Source organism: Lycorma delicatula, chromosome 6, assembly GCF_047948215.1.
Source record: "Lycorma delicatula isolate Av1 chromosome 6, ASM4794821v1, whole genome shotgun sequence".
In the NCBI taxonomy this organism is placed as follows: domain Eukaryota; kingdom Metazoa; phylum Arthropoda; class Insecta; order Hemiptera; family Fulgoridae; genus Lycorma; species Lycorma delicatula.
The window spans coordinates 70635410-70661930 of record NC_134460.1 but is presented as its reverse complement, the minus strand read 5'-3'; the positions used below and the strand labels follow the sequence as shown (position 1 = coordinate 70661930).

The 26521-nt window shown below is 27.9% G+C and overlaps 1 protein-coding gene across 1 annotated transcript in view; it reads left to right on the top strand.

Moving 5' to 3' along the window:
* Positions 1-26521, top strand: part of dachs (unconventional myosin-IXb-like dachs) — a 325687-nt gene that overhangs the window by 282615 nt on the left and 16551 nt on the right. The window contains exons 4-14 of the mRNA XM_075370016.1: positions 4355-4526; positions 5969-6141; positions 8549-8708; positions 11314-11430; positions 13129-13376; positions 15333-15482; positions 17345-17485; positions 19590-19763; positions 22435-22624; positions 24209-24380; positions 25857-26068. Coding sequence (XP_075226131.1) covers positions 4355-4526; positions 5969-6141; positions 8549-8708; positions 11314-11430; positions 13129-13376; positions 15333-15482; positions 17345-17485; positions 19590-19763; positions 22435-22624; positions 24209-24380; positions 25857-26068 — 1909 coding nt within the window. The remainder of the gene's footprint in view (positions 1-4354; positions 4527-5968; positions 6142-8548; positions 8709-11313; positions 11431-13128; positions 13377-15332; positions 15483-17344; positions 17486-19589; positions 19764-22434; positions 22625-24208; positions 24381-25856; positions 26069-26521) is intronic.

The window sequence follows — 26521 nt, the reverse complement described above, 5'->3', positions numbered from 1 at the left end:
GATATTTATTGTTTGTAAATATTTAAGAAAAAATCTTATGATTTTTTGACGGGTAGTATGTTCGACAATGTAAGCACGTCCTTTTTGCTGCTAAATATTAACTAATAACCCTTTCTTTTATTATTAAAATTAATAAAATAATAAATAAATAAAAATACAAATATAAAATATAAATAATCAGCAAACTAGCCGATATATATTCTATACCTATTCTATATCAATATAAAATACAAATAAAAATAATGTACGATTAGAAATTAAATTAAATAATCTGTAAATTAATTGTCAACGGACTGCTTCTAGCGGGAGAGTATCGTGGAGGAAGCCGTGTGCAGCCGCCCGGCGTACCACCATGGGTCCGCTTTGCGCCACAATTGTATAGCTAAATATTAACTAATAATCACTTTATTTTATTTATACGACTGTCCAAAAAGGAGTGTAATGTATTTAGGGTGTATGTATGAATGTTTGTACTACCGTAGCAGCTCAACGGCTGAATCCATTTAGACGTATGACCCCGAGTTGGTAATCCTTACGTAACAGGGAATGTCATAAATACATATATATATATATATAAATAATTTTAAAAAATCTATCAGATGAATAAGTAATTTTTACGTATAAGATAGAGGTTTCCGAATCGTTCAGAATGAAGCTGTTTGAAAACGTCTCATTCATGTGATAGATTTTTTAAGTATATCATTTAATAGATCAAATGATCAATTTTATTCATGTAAGTAGTGTTATACGACTGCCCAAGTAGTAGTGTAATTGTTATTGTTTGTTAAAGTATGTATGACCGTTTGTTTTACCGTAGGAGTTCAACGGCTGAACTGATGTAGATGTGACCCCGCGTTGGAATCCTTACGTTATCGGGAGTGTCATAGGTTATATGAATATGTACATATATGTTTAAATAGATTTAAAAAATTTGAAAAAAATATGTATTCATAATTGTCACTCGCACACTCTTAAATTATACTATCTTGAAGAACAATATTTGTCAGCATTGTTTATTTTTTCAGCAGTCCTGTTTTTTATTATTTATCTCTTGTTTTAAACATCTATTAGATAAAGAGTACAGTCGATTCATATAAATATAGAATTCAATAGAGATGTACTTGAAAGCACTGTGAAGCACTCCCTACATTTTTTAAGGTTACTTTTATAGAAATAAAATGACTTACAAAAAATTACCAGTTCAAGTGCAGTGATCATACATCATATATATTATTTACTGCAACTTTAATTCAGTAGTAGAACTGCTTTCTTTTACCTGTGTCAACATTATAGATCCTTTTTCTTTTATGTCGTAGATTTTGTCTTTATTGTTGTATGATGGAATTTTTATTTTGAGGACTATTTTTAAAATTTTTATTTTATTTTCAGACATAAATTGTAACTTGTAAGAAGAAGGTAGTCATTCAATTCAATTGTTGTTTTTTTTTAATAGACCAGAATAAAATATAAGGAATAAATTCCAAACATTAAAATAATATCAGCCTGTTAAGAAATATTTATGAAAGATAAAAGGTTTGATATTAACAGTTGAATAATTATTTTTCTCTTTTATACTGTTTAAACAAATTTAAACTTTACCTCCCACTGAGTGATTGTATTACTCATAAGTTTTCTTGGTTATTGTGGTTTCTGTTGACAAATACAGTGATTAAATTACAACATAACTTAAAAATATATATATATATATGATTTTATTTGTTGAGTTAAAATTAATATGGACGTGACATTAGAGATGAGAACGTCACAGGGTAGAATTAGAGAGGGATATCTTTACAGTTAAAGCCTGATGTTCCTACTTCAGATGATGTCCCGTTACTACAGTTGTCTTGCTCGAGGCTAGATGCATTGCTTACTTTGATTGATAGTGTTAACGCTGCCTGTTTCTTTCAATTCCATGATGATGATGATGATGATGATGATGATGATGATGACAGTGCATATTTATTACAAATATATTTATATATTGGATCTTGTTCCATATTTATTATATTTTATAACCAACAAAGGTTTAATTAGTATGAAATTATTCTCTTTTTTATGTAGTCGATATTCATATTTGAAGTGATGAGTACTCAGCCTTGTTTAACCATTTAATTACTTATACTCTAACTCTGTTTCATATGATAATGTAATAGTAAAAACTAAATCCTAATTTAACATAAATTTGGTTACATAAAACTTCTTGTTTTCATTACTTATATAATTCGTCCTTAATAAATTTATTTTTTAATCGTAAAACATTTTTTAATAATGCTTTTTTTATTCTCTTTATATTAAAAAGCTAACTGACTAATGATATAGATCAAGAAGAGAATAGATAAATGTCTAATGTATGTGGAAGCGAGTGTATTATTCATGTATTATTCTGCTGGGTCAGAAGTATGAACGGATACGCCAGAATATTCTCTTTAATCTTTGGTTGAAGTTGTTAAGAATCATTTGATTAACATATACGTACACGTACAATTTCAAAAACACTGAATGCTTATTGTTATCTATTTTTATTAAACCAGTTTTTCTTCACTAACTAAAATACTATTACAATATAACTTATATTTTTTTTAAATTGAGAGAAAAATATGGCGTATTTTTCTCTCAAGACTTACAGGAAAGTACAAACAATTATTTATTTTATTTTTTCCAATATGTACATTGCAATCTGTTCAGTTAGTGAGCAATAAGCAACCCAGTGAAATGAGGATTATATATAAGACATGTAAATGAAGGGTAGTCTTGTATAGACTCAGGCCAATCATTCCTGTGATGTATGATTAATTGAACCCCTACCACCAAAGTACACCAGTATACACTGTCTAGTATTAAAATCTGTATAAAAGCAACCAGCTTTTATACAATTATGAATTTAATTTTTTATTGAATTATGAATTTATTAGAAATAAGTAAATATTTTATATTGTAATTATAGAAATAATAAAATCTCACAATTTACACATCATCATGATAACAATAAATAAAATATATAAATCATCAAAAGAACTTTCATTAAGCATAGGGTTATGATCATTAAAGCTGCAAATAAGAAAAAAAATCTCTCTCTCTCTCTCTCTCTGGGTGTGTGTGTGTGTGTGTGTGTGTGTGTGTGTGTGTGTGTGTGTGTGTGTGTGTGTGTGTGTGTGTGTGTGTGTGTGTGTGTGTGTGTGTGTGTGTGTGTGTGTGTGTGTGTGTGTGTGTGTGTGTGTGTGTGTGTGTGTGTGTGTGTGTGTGTGTGTGTAACTGATAAAATAGCTGAAAATATCAGCTGTTCAAAAAATATTTCATTATTACCTCTTTTGTTTATTTTAAAACGTCTGTTTTGCTTGAAATGTATACCACAGAAGAACAGCGTGCTGTGATAAGATTTTTATTTTTTAAAGGTGTAAAACCAGCCAAAATTCAGTAGCAGATGTTGAAAAAGTATTGTAAAAAGTGTATTAATTTTGCAAAAAAAGACAGCCAAATTACAGAACTTAAATAACGGTTTTCAGAGGAATAACGGTTTTCGGAGGTTAATGTTTTTTTTAGATCTCATAAAAATTTGTGATGACAATTCATCATTTTGAGTTGGAATCCAAACTCTCAGTATGGAATGGAAACATTCAAGTTTGTCCACCAGGAAATTTTCAAAACCTATGTGTCAGGCAAAAAGATATGAACAGTATTTTCAGACTATAAAGATTCAGTTTATTGCGATTATTTGGAAGAGCAACATACAGTCAACAGTGATTACCATTGTGAAATGCTAGAAAATAGAGTAAAACCTGCAATAAGTTGGAAACGTGCTAGTTATCCCTCAAAACGCATTATTCTTCTGCATGATAATGCCCATCCTTGTACCATTCAAAAGACACAGGAATCTATTCAAAAGTTGAGTTGGGAAGTATTGTAACATCCATCTGATACTCCCCTTTTTGTACCATTACATTTCTGTTTGTTTGATGCTCTTATAGAGGTTTTACATGGCATCGACTTTGATAACAGTGAGCGGGTTAAGAATACGGTACAAAAATGGCTCTGATACATAGGTGAACAAAATAAGAAAGCTCACACAGAGACAGGACAAGTACCTAAATGTTGCCAGGGATTATGTTGAAAGTAGGATTAATTACATTGAATAAATAATAACTTTCCTACTGACATTTCTCTTTAATAATTCAATTATCCTTGTAGATAAAAGAATGAATTGGGATTAGATAATTAAATCTTCATTTTTGGATGAACATAATTTTTTTATAGTTAGCAAAGTTTACTTTTCATAAAACATACTTTATTATTTTATTTGTTTATGTTAATAATTATTATTCTATATTTTTTAAACATATTTAATCTTTTACAGACAAATGTTGGTCCAATCCTTTTATCAGTAAATCCCTACAAAGATGTTGGTAATCCGTTAACATTAACTAGTACACGAGGGATACAATTAAGTCCAAAATTATTGAGGGTCGTTCAAGAAGCAGTAAGACAACAGTCTGAGAGTGGGTATCCCCAAGCAATCATTCTCTCTGGTAAGTTGATATTTATTCTGTTTTTATTTTATTATCTAATATTTGAGAAATTAATCAGAAATCTCTTTGGTAATTAGACAATTATAACTGTTCATGGTTTTTAACATGTTATACTTACTAAGTACATGCTATGTTTAGGTTAGCACATATCATGACTTGTTTGCAAAAGAATGGATATGTATATAACCCCTCTTTTTCTAATGAAACTTAACATAACCTCAGTTTAGAAGCTTTTGTCGAAATTGGATTTAATGTTAATACATGATACTAGCCAAAGGGAGGACAAAGAGACAAATTCATTACCTGATAGATAAGTAAACAAACATTAATTCTTATTCATTACGTATAAATTTATAGCAAGTTGGAAGTAAGTACAAGGATCTTTCTCAAATGTATCCTGATAGCTACCATAGTAAGGGTGATATACATACCATGACAGTAAGTGTAGATTTATAAATATACCAAAGTATGATTAAGTATATAAGTAAATTACACACTTAATAAAGGAAAGTAGTTGCCCTATTCAATGGAAACAGTCCATTGTTTTCCATAGAAAAGAGTACATTAATTTGTTTTCCATTAATCTATCCCAGAGTTTCTTGTGGCTATGACAAATATATGATTTTCACTGAACACCCAGTTCCTGTGATGAACAAAGTAAGGTTTTATTTGTAGAGATGAATGTGGCCTGCATTTCAGTGTTTATTAGTATGTGGACAATAAAAATGAATGTGTACATAGTACACTATTGATAAGAAAAAATAGGTAAGTTTGTTTTATCTTAATCATCAAATAACCAATAAAGCCATTATGCCATAGTGTGTAGCTGGCTGTCTTTATTCTCTCAAATGACAACAATATCTAGAAAAAGGTTTTAGGATATCAAAAAAATATTTAAGATAAGTAATTTCAAAATTTTATGGAGGTTAATTTTTTCCTCTTTTTTTAAAAATAAAATTCAAGTAAAAAGGAGACACATTTCTTTACCAAAATTGGCATAATGCTCTAGGTATATTTTTGAAATTAAAAAAATAATATTTATATTTACTCTACTAAAAGTGGATTTGAGATTAAACTGTGATATATAATAATCAGATGGACAGATATTAATTTCAGTTTTATACAAATTGCAACTTTTGATCGTTGGTGCCAATATGGATGCCCAAGTTTAATGAATTCAGTATTTATCAATTCTTCCTTCTTGCAAAGAAAAGTTATACATTTGTAAAAAAAAATTATTTTTCTGAAGAAAGGTTATAATTTATTACATTTTCCTTACAAATCGCACAGCTTTGACTTTTATACATTTTTATGAAATAATGAATTTTTTTTTAATTAAAAAGTTGTGTTGGTATCCATCTCTTTCATAATATTGTATTCACAAGCGTAACTATTAAACTATAATTTTTTTATATTATTAAATTATAGTTATTTTTTTATAGGCACCAGTGGTTCAGGGAAAACATATGCTTCAATGCTTTTGTTAAGGCAGTTGTTTGATGTTGCGGGTGGTGGTCCAGAGACAGATGCCTTTAAACATCTTGCAGCTGCTTTTACTGTACTCCGATCACTTGGCTCTGCCAAAACAACCTCAAATTCTGAATCTAGTCGCATTGTAAGTGTAATGATTTATTTATACTCTTTTTTTTTATATAATGTACGTTATTACTCTCTTAAGTTTTAAATAATACTATTACTGGTGTCATAATTCTATTATCATACTAAAACAATTAAATATATTCCATATTATACCCTGCAATTGAGCCCAAGCCCCATAGCCATAAAAGTATGTATTATGTGTTAAAAGGTATTTGGTTACATGCGACTTGCAGTTTAATGATTTAATATGTATTTCATGATTATAAATATAATAATTTTTTCCTATGAAACTGTTGAAAGAACTTCTATATACATTACTCATCAAAGCTTAGAAAGTTTATTTTATATGCAGGATGGTGATTCCTGTGTAACCCTGTGTAACCTTGTATTATAATAGCGAGCACTTTCAATTACAAAACTGAATGAGGTAAAAGGTTTAGTATTAAAATTGTTTTCAGCCAGTTTTCATAGTTTGCAGCATTCACTTTCTTCCGATATTGTTCTTGCTTCTGACCAATTTAAAAATCTAAAGTGCATTCAGAATTTCTTCTGCAGTACTGGTAGTGTGCATCAATATCAGCTTCAATTCCTAAGAAACAGGTTTTGTGTAACAATTAATAGAATTATCACACCAACAATAACTTTTTATTTGAATTGAGTGAATTTATGGTTGTCTGAAAAAATAATTCGTTCTCCAATTATAATTTTAATTTGTTTTAAATAATTTACTCATTCAAAACATATGTTATGTTTTTATAATTCCTACAACTTTCACTCTTTTTCCATCTAAAACCCATATTTATGAAAATTTTCTGTAAAGTTTCATGCATACAATTTATACGTAAATCCTGGTGTTCTGTTTTTAAAATTGCCAGTAACTTCTTTTATTAATGCACATCTTTGAGAGTCATCAATGTTAACTTACTTCTTCATTGATCTACAAGATTTTCCAGGCTAACTGAGATTTTAATTTTCTTTCAGTTTATTTGATTATTCCCTTATAACTTCACACTCCATATAGAAAGACACTTCCCAAAAATCAGCTTGAATTTCTGAATGTAACATTTCTGAATTTTTTTTTAGTTATTCTGTTATAAATGTATATTTGCTTTGACTTTTTAAAGCCACTCCTCAGCCTAATTGGTTGTTAGATCTTGGGTGAGGCATTGCAATTGTAAGTGTGAATAAGAACATATTATAAAAAAAGGGTTGATGATCGAGTATTGTAGTGTGAAAATGAAGAATGTGGAATTAACAACATAAATAGCAATAAATCAATTTTTTTTTTCACTGTTTACTTCTTGTGACATCCTATCATTGTACACTATCCCCTCTATTGTATTGTTAGCAGTGCCAATATATTGTTTTAAATAACCTGTATCTATTGTGCACCTAAATCACAATCATCTCTCTCTTATGTTTATGCTTTCTAAACTTTAACAACTAATGTTTTGGTTTTGTTTGTGTTGTAGATACCTTGATGTCATCTAATCTTAATTAATAAAATAATGCAATAATGCACACACTTCAAAATGTTTTTAAAAGAAAATGTTTTTATGAAATAATTATTCATGAAAAATGAATGTTTATATATATATATATATATATATATATATAAAACAGTATTACAACTGAAATTAATCTTTTTAAAGATTCATATTATTCCTCTGAACTCGTTAAATAATATTTAAATTCTATTAAATAAACTACATAATAGAGAATATTGAGATAAGACATGTTTATTATAGATATGTTTATTATTATATGAAATTTATTATTAATGTTAATATTATTTAGGTAATAATGTTTTTGTATGAATGGCGTACTACTGCCTGTGTGAATAAATCACAGTGGAAGTAAATTCAGTTTATTCATTCTGTTGCTGATTCCTTAGGAATTTTTAAGGGCTCTCTATCATTACTACTTTTTTAAGGTCAGACATAATTCATCTGCGTCTACATACAACAACCAGTATTTGGTAGCTCCTAGATTTTTACTTTATTTTGTGTTGTTTTAACCTTTGCGTATTAGCTGGAAAAAATCTGTGGTATTTCTGTGCATTGCTATGACATTTATAAAACTGAAAAACAAATAAAAATCAGTAGAAATGGAAATTAGCTTTTAAAGAAATGATTTAATCTGTTGTTTTTCAAGGTTTCCTTGCGGCAATGATGCTTTTCAGTAAATAAGCAAGTAACATTAATTTTAAATAAATTGAAAATATTTGCAATGGAGGAAAAGTACATAACTATTAAAGCCACAGCTATTTGAACTGTTGTTTAACCAAAATTTATACATTGAATAAAACTACAGGCCTACACAGAAATACATAAAATGTGTGATACTATCAAAAGCCAACTGTGAAAAAATAACTTTTTAATTTTTAATTTAAGGTCTAATTATTAAATAAATTGTTTTAACAGGGTCATTTTATTGAAGTTCAAGTGACAGATGGAGCACTATACCGCACCAAAATCCATTGTTACTTTCTTGATCAAACTCGGGTAATACGTCCTCTTCCTAATGAGAAAAACTACCATATCTTCTATCAGATGCTAGCTGGTCTGAAACCTGATGAAAGAGGTATATCAACTTATTATTTTTTTCTCATTATAAATGTACAGAGTACTACTGTATTATTGCCTCTAATAATCAAATAGTTACTTCTGTAATTTTAATTAGCTTATGAAGATCAAAAATTTCTTTTAATTCAGACACAAGGACTGTTCAAAAAGTATGTGACCGTATTTTTTCCTCGTATTTGAATACTCACATTCAAATACTAGAACCACTAATGCGCTTAGTGCATAACATGAATGTTTTTTTGTAACTCATAGTGTGTTAGCTGTCTGTAGCTATTGAATGTGTTAATGTAACAGGTTCTTGTAGCATTTTTATTTTGAGCATAATGACAGAACACATTGAACAGTGTTACTGCATCAAGATCTGCCAAAAGTTTGGTGATAACTTTATCAGTGTACCAATAGGCCAGAATCAACAAGCCAAAATCCAAGTGTCAAACAACATGCACAGTTTGATAATGGAAGTCCAACCATCAGTTGATCATACGAGAAATTGTAAATAACATTGGAATTAGCAGTGATTCTGTTCACATGATTCTAATGGACAATCTGAGTATACATAGAGTGAGCACAAAATTTGTGCTGAAACTGATTTTATTTGAGCAGATTTGTTTTGATATTCCATACGACATGTTGGAGTACACCAAGTTTTAAGGAAGTGAGGATCACTTTTGTGATCCTCACTTCTTTATTCTCATTTCCTTAAGACTTTCATACTGGTAATGAATCTTGGGTGTATAGATAAAACCCAGAAACCAAAGCTCAATCATCACAGTGGACGTGTCACCATCATCCCCAAGGCCGAAGAAAACAAGACAAGTAACATCAAAGAGAAAGTGATGCCAACTGTTTTTTTTTTTTAACTACAACTGAGCTATGCATCAAGAATGTGCACCAGAAGGCCAAACACTATTATCTAAAGGTTCTGCATCATCTGTGTGACACAATCAGTGCAAGAAACCAAATCTCTAAGAATCATGCATCTCTATAATACAGCCATTCTTCCTTCTATGTCAACTAGTATTTTTTTGTCAAGCATGGACCTCAGATTCGCTGAACTTCTTGTGATTTTTGGTTTTCCACCAAGATGAAGATGTACTGAAAGGGTTCTGATTGTCAACCAGGAGAATATAATGATGAATTTGACAGCACAACCAATCCAAAAGAAGACTACAAAAAATGTTTCCATGAATGGAAGGACTACTGGGTAAAGTGTATATAGAGTTATAAAAGCGCCAATTCAAAGGTGACTAGGATTGGAAGCCAAAAGAAAAAATACACTAAATGAATATATAGTGAAAGTTATTTACATAAAGTTGTACATGTATTACACAAATATTTAAAAAATAAGCACAAAAATACTTACTTCTTAACATTTATGGAATTGATACCTGAAAGGGAAATCCCAGAGATGAGGTCATCATCACTTTATAAATATATCATGGTATGTAGACTTGTATGTTGGTTGTTTTATATTGTGTGTATGTGTGCATGTGTGTGTATGTGTGTCTGTATATACATATATATATACTCAATACATATATCCTCTTGATTACTCTGTACAAAGTAAAGAGAGTAAGCCATAAATTAATATTAAACCTATCTCTTTCTAAACTATGTAGTTATTGGTAAGCTAAAGGAATACTTTTAGTGGTATAAAAAATTACTCAACTTTTAAAAAATATGTCCTATAGAATACTACACTGCTTCACGCTATAAAATAGTATAGAATTTTGAGGTAATTGAGGTAAGGCTACAAAGAAAAACAATTTTTAAAATATAGTAAACAAGAAACATAAACACACAACACTGCCAATGAATAATATAGTTGTAAAGGAATCCCTCGCCATAAAATAGAAACAAAATGGACATGGAAATACAAATCTCTCATTAAATACATCATGTAGGATATAATAATAAAAGATAAATTAATAATTTATTTTATGGTCTTCCCACATCTTTTTTTTTATTTAAATGATTTTATAGCTGCAAACAAATTTCTTTTAAATATTAGCGTACAGATTTTTATTTCATACAACTTGTTTATTTCAAGAAAAATAATGTCATATTTCAAAAAATAATGAAATAATTGCATTAAATTATTCCTATAAGTTTCATATTAATTTATTACTACCATTATCTTACAGTTTTTTTCTGTAGCCTAAAAACTCTTCTTAAATTTTGTTTAGTTATGAATCCAAAAACAATATTGACGCTGGATAAAAAACATTACAAATAGTATATTGTTTTTGTTAATGCATTTATTCAGAACCTGGTTGTTAGTTAAGAATAAAGATATTTGATTTTATTTTTTTCAAATTTAACCTATTCAAGGTTATAAAAATCATTACATCTAAGAAATTCATCAGTAGTAACTGTTCTTTAGTATTATCACCTGTTATGATATTGTTATTCCTTTTATTACATTTACTTATAAGGTTTTTAAAGTAAAATCGATTTATTCTTTTTGTGTTATTTTATTACACATTTAAATATCATAATTCATAACAGATGAATAATATAATATAGCCCTAACAATTTAGATCTAACAATCAACTTTTATTTATGATTCATATAAGAGAATTGTTTATATTTTTGTTTTACAGTAAAACTGAATTTGGAAGGTTACTCACCTCATAACTTAGTATACTTACAACATGGAGATACATGTCAAGATGAAGCTGAAGATGCTGCAAGATTTCAAGCATGGAAAGCATGTTTAGGTAAAAAAAATTGTATTGTTCAACATAATTTTGGTGAAGATAATAAAAAAAAATTAGAAAAGTAGAATTATACTTGTATATAGTTAGTTTCATAAATCTGTAGATCTTTCAACACATTATCATAGAGTATTAAATTTTAACTTAACCAGTCAGTTTGATATTATATTTGCTCAAATTTATTTAGGATTAAGTATTCTTTAGAGCTTTATAGAATTTACATGTGAATGTTAGATGTGGTAGAAATGAGTGATGACTATATCGAAAATAAAGGTGGGAGCATACAGATGTTAGCAAACATATTATCTAACTTATCTATACTATTGGTAATAACATAATGTTATTTGATACTGATACAGCTTAAATAAAACTAAAATCTAGAACATAATCAATTTTCTTTTTATTCCCTCTTTTTTAATCATTTTTAAAGAATTTTGATTCAGTTTTACCTAGATAAACTGGGTAATGCTAAGTAGTACTAAGTCATATAATGAAATTTGTAAGGTATTTATTCTACTTTACTAACAGACTACAATTTCTGCATAAATAAAATAAGAATCAAAGAGAGTGTTATTTGCAAGTGGAAAAATGTACGTGATGTAGATTTTTACAATTATGATTTCAATCTATTACTTTAACTGTACATTAAGAAATAATGATGTTTCATTAGTATTGGTACTAATTTTGAAGTACAACAATATTTAATGAACAAAACAACAATGAAACCCAATATTAAAAAGTAGAAATGAGGAAATTGTACTCTGAAATAGGATTCTTCTGAATTCACCAAGACTTATAGTTTATTTTAGAATAAAAATATAGCTGACACCTTTGACATAATGTCTGTTTTTACTTTTTTCACTAATATTATTTACATACAAAGTTATTTTAATCGATTCTTTTTAGCAGTTTTGCCCAAAATAATTTGAAAATGGTACAAGATACGTTAACAATTTGAGTGGGTCTTGATAAGAGAATAAACTACACATTTTATTGCATGTTGGTTCCAGAATAGTTGAAACATTTTTAGTATCATCCCGGAAAATCAAAGGGTTGTCACGTAAGAATAAAATGCCAACTAAGTTACATTTAATAAATCAGATCCCATAGATTATCAAATTTAAAGAATGGAGTATACTTAAAAAGATTAAATGCATGTAAAATAACTTTTAAATTATTTATTCACTTTGATAATAATTTTTCAAAATATTCATTTCCTAGTCCACATTTATGCAAGCATGATAAATACTACTAAAGTTCCTCAAATAAGTAACACTGTTTAAAGTAACACTGTCATGGAAAACTATAAATTGTTTTAAGTTTATTAATTTGAAACGAACAGTTACTTAAAATTTACTAATATTATTCTTAAATATTAATAAATTATTTTATTGTACCAGATAAACTTCAGACCCTGCAGATAATAAGTTATGGCTTGAGTTGCAGAGTCTATTTTTTTATTATGTTTATAGATTTTTTTATCTCTCTCTCTCTCTTTGTTTTTACAGCCATCTGAATGAGAATGCAGGTGTGGTGTGTGTATGTGTGTGTATATGCATTTATTTATTTTTTTTAATTTATTAAAATTACTTTGATGTTGATAGGAAAAAATAAAGGTATAAAATGTCTAAAAAGTTTTTATTTTTACTGAAACATGTAGTTTGTTACTATAGATTTCCAATTGTGATATCTGTTTTCTAGGTGTATTAGGGATACCATTTCTAGATGTAGTACGAGTTTTAGCAGCTGTACTATTATTGGGCAATGTACAGTTTATTGATGGAAGTGGAAGTGCAAATGGAGGTGAGGTAGGTGTGAAAGGTGAAACTGAATTAGCGGCAGTAGCAGGACTTCTTGGTGTTGCTAGAACAGCTTTGTTTAGAGGTATCACTTCTAGGACTCATAATGCAAGAGGACAACTAGTTAAATCACTTTGTGATGCAAATATGGTAAATATATTACATTATAAGTATGTTTGTTTAGTTTTTAAATATTTGAACTTAACAATTTATTATAATATATTTTATTTTAAATTGAAATTAAGTTAATTACTCATTCTCTTAGTGTAGTGCATTCCATTTTAGTTGTTCTAAGATGGAATCTAAAAAATTTAATCTCTAAAACCTTGTAAACATAAATAATTGTTTTAATTACATAAATAAATACATCTTATAATAATTAAAATATGAATGAACATACTAAAATAATGTGAAACTTTAATGTATGTACTTGTTATCTTAGAAATTAACTTTTAAGAGATTTATTATGCATATTATTTAGCAGACCTTCAGGGAAAATTGGTTAACAGATAAAGTAGGCCAACAATAACCAAAGGGACACTTTATCAATGTACATGCAGCGCAACATTTGTAACTGAAGAATTTTTTTTGAAGATCATGAGTCTTCCCATGTAAATATGTCATTGGCCAACATAGAAACATTTTATAGCCTTTACACTTACCAAATCTGCTGACCTTTTCCTCTGGCTGTCCCTAAGAAGTAAAGTTTTCATTATTTAAAAATCCAACATTCAAAGAACTAAGAGCAGACATTCAAGATGAATTACATCAGTTATATTTGAAATGATGGTTCATCAAATAAAGAAAGCTAAAGTATATATGTGAAACAAATGAAAGCATACTGGTGAACTAACAGAGTCAGTTTGACCTTAAAAATTATGTACATACATCTGTTAAAATTAAAAGTTACATTGATTTAATAATTTTAAAATCTCTTGTTTCTCTGTCAAGCCTGTATAGTAGTAATTCATTGCTATTAGTCCATATACATATGAATAATGTTTATACATATGAATAATCCATACATCCAAACATCAGCCAAAAAGGTATTTACTGTATAACAATTATGTTTTATTTTTAAAAATGAGTGTATAAAATAAAATACGTATATGTATTATAAAAATTTTTAACTACATGTCACCAATTTATGAGTTGTAATGATGGAATGATGTAAAGATGTTTATTTTTTTACATTAGAACAAGAGGCTTGATAGCCCCTATTTATCAATTAAATCATTTAACTTTTGCAAATTAATATAATAATTTTGAAATGAAATAAATTCTGTATATTATAAAATGTAACAAAGAAATAATAATAAATTTTTATTAATTGTTAAAAATATTAAAAATGTATTTAATTAAAAATAAAAGTAAAGAGATAATTAAATAAAAATAAATGTATTTTTCATTTTTTTGATCAAAAACTAATTACTAAAGGGCATGGAGAATGTTTAAAACATATCCTGTTAAAAAATAAATAATAAATATCAATTTTAAATAATGATTACTGTTACATATTGTTGATGCTAATATTGTACATTTTTAATTGAATAACTTAATGAAAAATGATTATTCATCTATTTCTTCAGCTTGAACACATTTTTCATTGGCATCAACACAATCACTACTATTATCATTGTTGTTAAGTAAAGATACAATAAAAAATTCTGTAACGGAATCTAAAATCAATTCTTGTCACAAATACTTAACTAAGTTCTTTAATTTTTATTGCGGTTAAAAAGACATATTAAAAAAGACTAAAGCAATTTTTATTGAAAAACTTTCTAGAGTATAAGGAATACTTTCCCTCCCGACTCATTACATATTTGTCACTTAACATTAAATTTAATTTTAACTTTTGATTTAACTGCATTCAATACTGCATCACTAGGAGAGGTTTTAAAAAATCATAAGAAAAAGGATCATCGGTTTCAAAATGAGATTTATCTAGATATTCAAAATGTTAACAAATCCAGCTTATAAATCTAATCAACTTTTAGCCCAAGAGAACAATACTGACAAGTCATTATTATAACTAAAATAAACATTTATACATTAAACTCCATAAAAACATAATATTATTTTATTGTATACTATCTGTTTCAGTCAAATATGATACGAGATTCCCTAGCAAAAGCATTATATTGTAGAACAGTAGCAACTATTGTAAGAAGAGCAAATAGCCTCAAAAGACTAGGTTCAACTCTTGGCACATTAAGTTCAGATTCAAATGAGTCTGTACATAACCAAGCTGAGGTAAGTAAAATCAGATTACTTGTATTCAACTGATTGTATTCAATGATTAGAAAAGTATAAATGTATTGATATAAAATTTTATGTATAAATTAAAACAGAACTTGAACAGTCTTTTCTGAGTAGAATTGATTATATTAATCAAATTTGGTTAATGAAATAAACATTTTATCAGACAATTGGTGTTTAAGTTACTGAAATGGTTCATCAACTGAATTAGATAATGACTATGACATTATATAACTATTTTTAAGAGCCATGTTTTTTACAATTTATTTTTAAATAGCAACTGAATTAAAGTTGCTTGGATCTAAGAAACACTGTTATATTGATTTTGTTATGACAATTCCAAATTTTATATGAAATAATGATAGATTCCTGATATTATTGTATAGCTGATGCTAAATCCATGGATTCAAAAAATTATTTTAACAACTTATAACTGAACCGAGCCAGAGTTATTTAACATCACCTTACCACTGCTGTTGTTGCTGCCACTAATGGTTGCGAGTATTTCTATTACTATTCTTGTCATTTGTAAACAGTATAAAATAGTTTTGTTCTTTGCAGTTGAATTTTTCTAAAATGCCTTATTCAATCAAAAAAAGGGTTGCTAGAGGAATCTTATTTGTGTTATGGGTCCTTTTAAGAAATAGGTAAAATATTTGCAGAGAATTTTCTGAATCCATTTTCCCAGCAAAGCATATCAATCATGATTTAGTAAAAATTGTGTATAATAAGGTCGATTTCAAACTCTAAACAAAATAGGCAACTTTCCATTAAGACTCTAGAGAACTTAGCTGATATTCAAAGAAGAATTTCTGCCAGTTCAAAAAAGTCTATACTTAAATCATCACAAAAATTTGGTGTAAAATATACATCTTGCTGCAACATTCTTCATGATTTAAATTTAAAATCATATTATGTATCCACTGTACAACTATATAAGAGAACAGATAAACCAAAACATCTTAATTATTGCAACTGGCTTCTCAAAAACATTGTCAGATAGACCCAATACTATATTTCATGTCAGACAAGACATGGTTTCATTTATCTGGGCATGTTAATTTACACGACACCAGATAAATGTGATTACTGAAAATCCTAATCAAATGTTTGAGTATCGACTTGGTGATGAGAAAATTGGTGTATGTTATGTTATTTCTGGTGTTCATATAGTGGGGGACAATATTTTTTAATTGGATTGCCAATATAGAAGTATACTGACAATTTTTGAAGAATTCTACACTCAGTTAATAGATCATGAAAAAGAGTTATTAAACTCTTTTTAACAAGACAGAGCAACATATCACACGTCAAATGATTCACTAGTATACATTTATGCAGCTTTTACAACAGAACAAATTGTCAGCAGACAGCGATGGCTTCTGTGTTCTCCATATTTGTCTAGTTATGATTTTTTCCCTTGGAATTACTTAAAGGCTTGAGTTTATGAATCAAATCCCCCATACTATTAATGAACTGAGTCAAACATTCAACAAGAAATTGGCAGTATTGTCAACCATCTTTTGTATCTTATAATATAACCACTTGAACACAAAAGTGTATCACTGTGCAAGGTACTCACTTTGAATATATTTTGAAAAATATGGTAAATATGTAAATGTTGGCTTACATAAATAAAGAAATTAATTTAATTTACATTGTAATTTTTTTCATTTCATTCATAAAATTGTTACCTGTTGCAACTGTGTCTTTTTGATTTTAAGTTGCTCATTAGTATAAATTGCTAGTTTGGTACATTCGTAAGGTGGTTTTTATTAATTATATATTTAATATATGTATGATGTATTGATATTTATTATGATGTATTTAATAGATATCAAATTGTTTACAAACAGGTAGCAAGCCAGCATGCTTCAACAGTAGGAACAGCAGGATCCAAATCAAGTAAATCCATGGCAGCTCTCAATAATGCTGTCCGTCATGCAACAGATGGTTTTATTGGCATCTTAGATATGTTTGGATTTGAAGAACCAAAGGTATTCTAGCAATAATAAACATTAATGTATAACTGCAATAAAACTTTTACTTTGAGTAATGTTTTTATATTTTTATTGATAATCTAAATATGTTGAAGATGTTTTTCTTCTCTGATGAACATGAATTATTAAGGAGCAAAAAGAATTAAGATAAGGAATATTAGTTGATGATTAATTAGGTTCAGATGGATTTTTCCACCTAAAACTTATCCTCTTAATTTGATGGCAAAAAGTATTAAATGCTGAGTAGTGTTACACCAAAAGCCTTATAATGGTAATACTTATCACCATGTTCTAAATAGATTAATGAAGAGATAGTTTCAAGAAAGACCATTCTAAGAACTGAAATTAAACAATCAAGGATTGCTAAGTTCACCAATCTAGACTTTACCTAGACAAGTTAAGAACATGTGCTGAATTATTCATAGATGTGACCCTATTGACTATCAATAATTGATTATTTTGTTTGTTAAATGTCTTCCTAGGACTTTGATAACCCTATGGACTAATTTTGGTTAAAGGCAGATGGAGGGGTTATAACATAATCTTGTTCTATTAATTATTTTTACAGAGCAGCTATCTGTCTAAAATTATACCCATCTATTTTTACTATGAAAACATATCCGCAATAATTATTAATCATGCATATACCATTAGATTTCTTCTTTTAGGTTTTCTTTGAATGAATTTTTTAATCTCTTTGCTCAACTAAATTAAATTAAACGCAATATTAGGAAGTAAGAATTTTTACCTAACAATCACCTCGTTATTTGATAAGTGTCATACAGAACCTATAATTATTTAATAATACTCATAAATGATCTCAAAGTTGTTTATGGGGTGAATGCCATAGACTATTCATATAAGACAATGCTTTAATAAACAAGATAAAAAAATCATATATTAATTTACCTAGCCTTGATCTCTTTTGGCAGTCCTGTTCCCTATTTCATGAAAATAAATTTTATTAATCACTTGCCCAAGTAATTTTTATTTGAATGTGATTTTAAGGAGGTAAAAATATACAGACATGTAATAATGATTTTTGGTAAAAATGCCCGATTTTATGTTACAAAAACTCTTATAGTATTTTAGACATATTTAAATAAAAATTCAATATATCTTTTACTAAATAAATTGAATTAACACTTTCTTCTTTTATGTTTTCTGTCTTTTCTGCTAAAGAAATGGTGTTAAATCTGTACCATTTTCATTGGCTTGAACTTTGAGTTTTAACAATTACCTCACTATAACATCATATTCATTGCCATACCTTTTTACACCCCTCATTTCCATCATTTTCTGAGGTTATGTTGGAGGAGTTTGATAATTATCCTTTCTCCTTTCTGATGCCTTTCTTATTCATTAAATATAAAGGATAAGATCTATGGGAAGCACAGTTCTATATATCTGGGTCATTTATAAAGATAATTTTTAAGAACGTTTAACAAAGTTTTTTTATTTATTTATTTTTTATATTGCCAAATAAGCTTGAAGTTTATGCATGGGACATGGAAATGGAATTTTATAGCATAAGAAAAATGCCATGCCTGTCTGGGATTCGAACCCAGAATTTGGATGTTGAATCCATAATTCAACATCCAAATAATCATTTCAATTATTTCCAAATAATCATTTCAATCATAATCATTTCAATTTGGGATTGAATCCATAATTTGGATGTAAAAATCCATTTCACAAAAATACGAAAAAAAAATTATAAATCAAATATAAAAATAGGAACAAGAAAATATTTGATTTTGTTTAATGTTGAATTGGTAAGAAAATAAATATATATGAATGTACAAAGTAGATTAATTAAATTTGGAGTGTGAAGGGTTTGCACCAAAAATGAAAAATGTATTTACTGCAAATTTTGTTAAATTCAGACGAAAGCTTTATAGATTTTTAAAAATTAAAAAGTTTGTCAGTTTTGGATGCATCACATTTCACACAAACTCTGTATCCTAGTTTACATCTCTGACACAATGCCATATGAGCAAGTATAATGTACACAATCAACAAAAACACGATGCAATGTTATACAACAATTAAATTTAAATTTTGATAATATAATTCTTAATCCTCTTCTTTTTTGTTTTAGCCCAGTCAGTTAGAGCACCTGTGCATCAATCTATGTGCAGAAACAATGCAACATTTTTATAATACTCATATCTTCAAATCTAGTATAGAATCTTGTAGAGATGAAGGCATCCATTGTGAAGTTGAAGTAGATTATGTTGATAATGTGCCATGTATTGACCTTATTTCTTCACTGGTAAGTTTTAGTTATTAAATTACTTAATATATAAAAGCAAAATTTATTTAACAATATGTAATCTTATCAGTAAGAGTCTTATTATGCGTCCACTTCCACTTTTAATAAATTACACCAAGCCATTTAAAATAATATTAAAGATTCTCCTATCATAGAAACAGTATTATTCTGATAAGTTTTTAAATTGTGTTAATTAAAAGACTTCTTTTTTTAAATGAATTTTCTGCATCTCTGTTTAATATGTATATAAATATTTGTTCAAATAATTTTCATAAATACCCTCTGAATTGTGATTTATTTAATATACGATGGCGGTTCAGAAAGTAACTTCCATTTGGCTATGAACAAAAAGCCTACCTAGATAAAAATATTTTATTATATACAATATAAACTACAGTTTTTAACTGTTTTTCAGCATATTCACCATTTAAATTCAAGCATTTGTCATAGCATTTCACTAATTTACAAATACCTTTTTCATAAAATTCAGCTGCCTGGGTACCTAGCCAACCTTTCATGTCATTTTGAAGTTCGTCGTCATCATCGAAGTGCTGCGACATGGACCATTAATCTATGTGACTTTGAAAAACTTAGTTATATGAGCCATTCAGAACAAACATCATGGTGTGCTGTGATCCAGTGTTTTTTTTTGTATGGCAATGCTTATCCTCACAGTGCTCGAAGAACTCAAGAACTTCTGAATCAATACCAACGCGACATTTTTTATTGTCCCCCTTACAGCTCAGACTTAGCACCAAATGATTCTCATCTCTTCGCTCACATGAATAAATGGCTTATGTTGTAGCACTTCAATGATGATGATGATGAACTTCAAAATGCTGTGTAAGGTTGGCTAGGTACCAAGGTGGGTGAATTTTATGAAAAAGGTATTTGAAAATTAGTGAAAAACTATGACAAATGCTTGAATTTAAATGGTGAATATGCTGAAAAATAGTTAAAAACTGTAGTTTATATTGTATATAATAAAATATTTTTTATCTATGCAGGTTTTTTATTTATAACCAAATGTAGGTTACTTTCCAAACTGCCCTTGTATTTATTACCTTCATGTATTTAATCACTTAAATCTTTTAAATTCCAATTTATTATGTATTTTGTGATGTAGTTATAAAGGTTTTGCCACTATTTTCCTTGCTGCATCCATGTCTGATTATCATACCAATTCCTGATATTAGCTATATAATGAATTATGTACCAATCAGAACACAACAATTATTCATTTATTGATTGATTTAAGATTATTTCAGCACATAAACCTTGAATCTTGTACATAGGAATATGAAATGGAAACTTAGTAGTGAATGGAAAATGCCATGTCTGAACAGGATTTGAACATGGAAACTTCCAGATGAATCCCTAAGACATAATCTCTCTGTCATGTCAGCAAACTCAAATGATAGTCTTCAGTTTTTTATTTTTTTATAAAGGAACCTTATGACATGTTCTGTTAAGTGATATACAGCATACACCCCAGTAACACAAATAAATTAAATTCAGTCTTATTGAGATTAATGAATAATTTAGATACGTGGGATTAATTATTTCATCTGAAGTATGAGATTTAATAAGTAGCAATCTTAAAAAGACTAAAAATAGAAGAAATGCATTATTTTTATTTACCCGTCTTTATTGACTATGCCACTTGTAAAACTCATGCAAAAGCTGAGGTACAAGAGGCAGCAGTCATAGTTACTTTGTCTGAAAGTAAAGTTATTCAACTTATAGCCAGTCCTACAGTGGACAGAGTGAAAGTCACTTACAGCGCTCATTATTAGATGATAATGATGATTCACTCATATTCTGGTGAATTTGGCATGCTGACATGAAACAGTATAATCGGTTTAATGAAAAAGGCAATGGGAAACTTCTTTACTTCTCAGTTTGCCTAGTAAGCCTGTCCACAGGATCTTGTTATGTTTTAAAATAGCTTTGTCATTTTCAGGAGTAATTTGTGTTTCATAATAGGTCATTTACAACCAGCAATTAAATGTTATGCTATATGTTGTTATGTCAGAAAAAAGTTTTTGTTATTCCAAAAAAATTAATTCTATTGTGTATGTTTCGGTTTCATATCTGGCCAAACATAATGTTACAAAAATTCAGAACAGTATTCCACCCAAAAGTTCAATGAAGACCCATACATTGTGATTTTAATGATGAATCTTCTATTATTTCCTAAAAGTCATCCAGTGGACCCATAGTAAGTTTTTTCAGGTAACAATAAAGAGTTTGTAAACCAAAAATGACAATTTTATAAATGATTTGAGAATATTTTTTATTTTTTTCATTCCAGACAATCTTAGTTCACACTTGGTAATAATTACTTGATGTCATTTCCTTGCATGCATACCTTTTCTTACTTTTATCAAAACACAAATTTCTTACCTTTTGCATTTCTTGTAAATGCCCTTTTTTCATTGAATACAGTTTTGTTGTATGCACTGTTTGAAATATAAATAAAATTAAAAGTCATTTCATGAAATTAAACTTTTAAAAAAATTAAAAATCTTGTTCAAAAATTAAGCACTGAAAAGTAAAATATACTATTATTCAAGTCTTTTAATTTTTTTAAGTTAATTATTTAGTTTTTAATTTTTCAGTTTGATATATATTTTCAAAATATATTTACTGTTTATGTTTTTATTTTTAGCGCACTGGATTGTTAAGTATGTTAGATGTTGAATGTTCAATAAGAGGTTCAGCTGAATCATACATTAGCAAAGTTCGAGCACAACATAGACATAATCCTAGATTATTTGAACCAAAGCCTCTTGAACCAAGAGTTTTTGGTATTCAGCATTTTGCTGGTAGAGTTGTTTATGATGCTACTGACTTTTTAGGTAATTATTTAATCATTACTTACAGTATGTTGATAAACTATTGTGTTAAATTTTATATATATATATTTTTTTTTAATTTATTTTGAGATAACATTTGACATTTTAGATTTATCATGTTATCTACTAGTACTGCATGTTATGTTACAATTTTTTATAAAAATGCACTCTTATCACGAACATCTGAGGTATCAAAAATATGAAATCGCATCTCTGAATTTCAGCCTTTATTACATAATTATGGATGCATTATTTTTTCATAATTCTGTTTATAGATTTTCTTATTAAGTGAAAGCATTGTTATGTTACTAAGTATACAATGGTTCTTGATACAAAGGGATACAATAATTCATTGTTTTGCACTAGTTATCCTATTTATCCCAGTCTTCCTCATGACAGTTATGCATGTAAAGCATCTAGGATACAAGAGGCACTATATATTCATTGAAGAAGAAAATGGGGTAACCAATTCCCTCCTTAGTTTCCTTAGAAAGCAAGCTTAGAATGTGTTCTTGAAATCTCAAGAATTACTGTTATTTTCAAGAATTTGCTGTTGTTTTGTTGTGACTTGTGGCTTATCTCACATTATATCCTGAATTTTCTGTATTTTTCAGAATTTACTTCTATAATTACTAGACTTTCATTTATATGTTACCATTGCAGTTATTTGTTTATGAACAAATTAAATATCATATTGTGTAACATTGGTTTTAATTTAATATCATATTGTGTAATTATTGTTTTTCTTTACTTTACTTAACCGTTGGCAAACTGCAAACCTATTTATTAATTAGATAACTCTTGAACCAAGAGTAATAACTATTTGTAAACCTTTATTCCTTCTCAATAGTTAATTGACTACTTGTATGTATTTTACAAATATACCCAATCCTATGGCTATCTGATACAAAGCATATGTGATTCTGTTTAAGAAAGTACAATATTTTTACATTAATGCATTACATCACTGCAGATTTCATTGTATGCATAGTATACTAATTTATTGAACTGAGTATTAAATCCTCATGTGTTAAATCCATACATTATAATTAGTTAATCTCTCCTTAAAGAACATAATTGTAAACAAACCCACAAAACGAAAAGAGATAAATAAATTGTAACATCATGCAAAACTCTTGTTCTCCTTCCTTTGCCTTTAATATAAATTAACATATTCAACTATGTATATAAGAATAAATTACTTTTATTTTCATACATAGTACATTTTTGATAAATTAAAAGTCACTTACTTATCTGAGTTGCTGGAATGAAGTAGTGAATTTTAATCTGCTCTGAGATGATAAGTATTGTCAGGAACTTTACTGAAGTTCTGTTTCACTGTTGTCATGAATTTTATAAATATTAGATGTAAATAATGAATTTTATCTGTATCATTGTTTTAAAATTTTATATCTTCTAAGTAATTTTATCATTATCTACATTTTGGTTTTACCATCAGCATTGAAAAATAGATTATGTAAGTATTTTACCTGTTAAATTATATTATAAAACAGATGACATAATTCCATGAGGTTTAAAAAAATGCTGCAGTCACATGTCAAATTGGAATGTTTTATCTTTTTATAGATACAAATAAAGATGTTGTACCTGATGACTTAGTAGCAGTATTTCATAAACAGAGTTGCAATTTTGGTTTTGCTACACATCTTTTTGGTAGTGAATTGAAAGCACTTTTTTCAATAGATTCAGCTCCTCGTGGTGTAAGCTTTCGTATCTCACCTACTTCTCATTCAGACCTGTAAGTATTGTAGTTGGTATATTTAATAAGATAATTCTATTAATTGTGCAACTAATCCTTGCAATTGAGCACATGATGTTTAATGGAAACATTATGATTAATTTTTTTTTTTTTGGCCTTTTATGACCAAAAATGTTTAAATGGATTTTTTATTATAGATATATATATAACCTCTGGATTAATCTAGTGGTTAAACTTGTCATCACAAAATCTGCTGCTTTTCGAAGTCGAGATTTCTAAGGTTCGAGTCCTTGTAAAGGCAATTGCTTTTATATGGATTTGAATGCTAGACTGTGGATACCGGTGTTCTTTGGTGGTTAGGTTTTAACTAACCACATGTCTCAGGAGTAGTCAGTCTGAGTCTGTTCAAGACTGCACACATTTACCAGTACAGTTACATTACACTGATAATTCGCTAATGAACTTAATTGTTGATATGACTACAAATAGAAATATTAAACATACATTTTACATTTATATGCCAGACTGCGAACAGATGCCTTGATATCTCTGCAGAGTACTGTTGACATCATGTCACTATGCTGTTACTATGTAACCTGGTATTACATAAATAAATATAGATTAATCAGATACAATTAATTGTAAAAAAAAATTAAGTTTGTAATAACATTTTGAAAAACAATTTAGTCTAATAAATATCAATAAATTGCACGCCCTATGCAGGTGCATACTTGCATTTACGCATAAAATAATTTTTTTTTAAATTAAACAGTAAATTATGTTGTTTAATTTATTAAAGAAAACTTTTTAAATTTTAACATGTTTTTAAGTAAAAATAAAAAATTTAAATACTGTCATAAAAAAATGGTGTTTTACTGAAAATAGATTACATATATCCAATCCTGAAGAATAACATCCCAGTGTTAAAAAAAGTAATGTACATAATTGAAAAATACTTTACCATTAATAATAGAATTAAACTATATATTTATATATATGTAAATCAGTAGCATTAGAAAAAACACTCAGAACAGAGAACATAATTGCACTGTATTTTACAGGTACAAACTGCACATGTGATATCTATTTGAATTATTAAGTCATGTAACAACTGTATTAGTCACAAAATTATAAAATATAACTGAAATGTTAATAAATGATGGAACAAAAACTATTTCCTGGAAAACTGTATTAAATTATATTTTATTTGTACACGAGAGATCAGTCACACCTTACAAAGGGTTGGTAGAATCTATTTTAGGGTTTGGTTGATATTAAAACTGCCAATGGTGCTAATATAAATACTAAGACAGCTGATCATTGATCTAAATTTGGTTAAAAACATAGTTCTGAATATTTCAAAAAACTGACTGATCTGCTTTTTGAAGAATATTATTGCAAGCTACATACAAAAACCAAATACGACTGATGTAAAATTTATTAAATTCATAAAAAGATTGTGCCTATAATGATATTTTATTTAATTTTATAATTTATATTCTTTTTAATTACCAGGTTAAATGGAGATGAACCTGTATCTACATTAACACAGGATTTTCATACAAGGCTTGATAACTTACTTAGAACTTTAGTTCACGCAAGACCCCATTTTGTGCGTTGTATACGTGCAAATAGTACAGAGACACCTGGACGATTTGATAAAGCTACTGTAATGAAACAGATTAGGTCATTGCAAGTTTTAGAAACTGTTAATCTTATGGCTGGAGGTAAGTTAAATCATAATAGTTACTTAAAATTATTATCTTGTCTTTCTTATTACATTTTTTTATGCCTACTCTAACAAATAAGATGACTGAACAGAATTAGTGTTTTTGATTTGTCATTTGAATTTTATTATAATGAATTTTTATCAGAAATTTTATTGAGAAAAATTGTTGCTAATAACTTTATGTACTTGAAATAATTGCAGTGTTTCTAATAAGTTTAAAAATATTATTGCCAGTCAGACAATTTATTCAAACAGATGTTTTCAGATATTTATACAGAATACTTTTTTTTTAGTTGTTTTAGGTTTTTCTGTTACTGTGTTTTGGTAGTAGAGTTATTTTTTGAAAATATTTTTATCTTTTTAATTTTTGTTAATTTCAATGAAAATTTTTCTCTGCAATCTATTTTTCTTTGTTAATTGCCAAATCAAAACAATTTAGTGCTAATTGCTT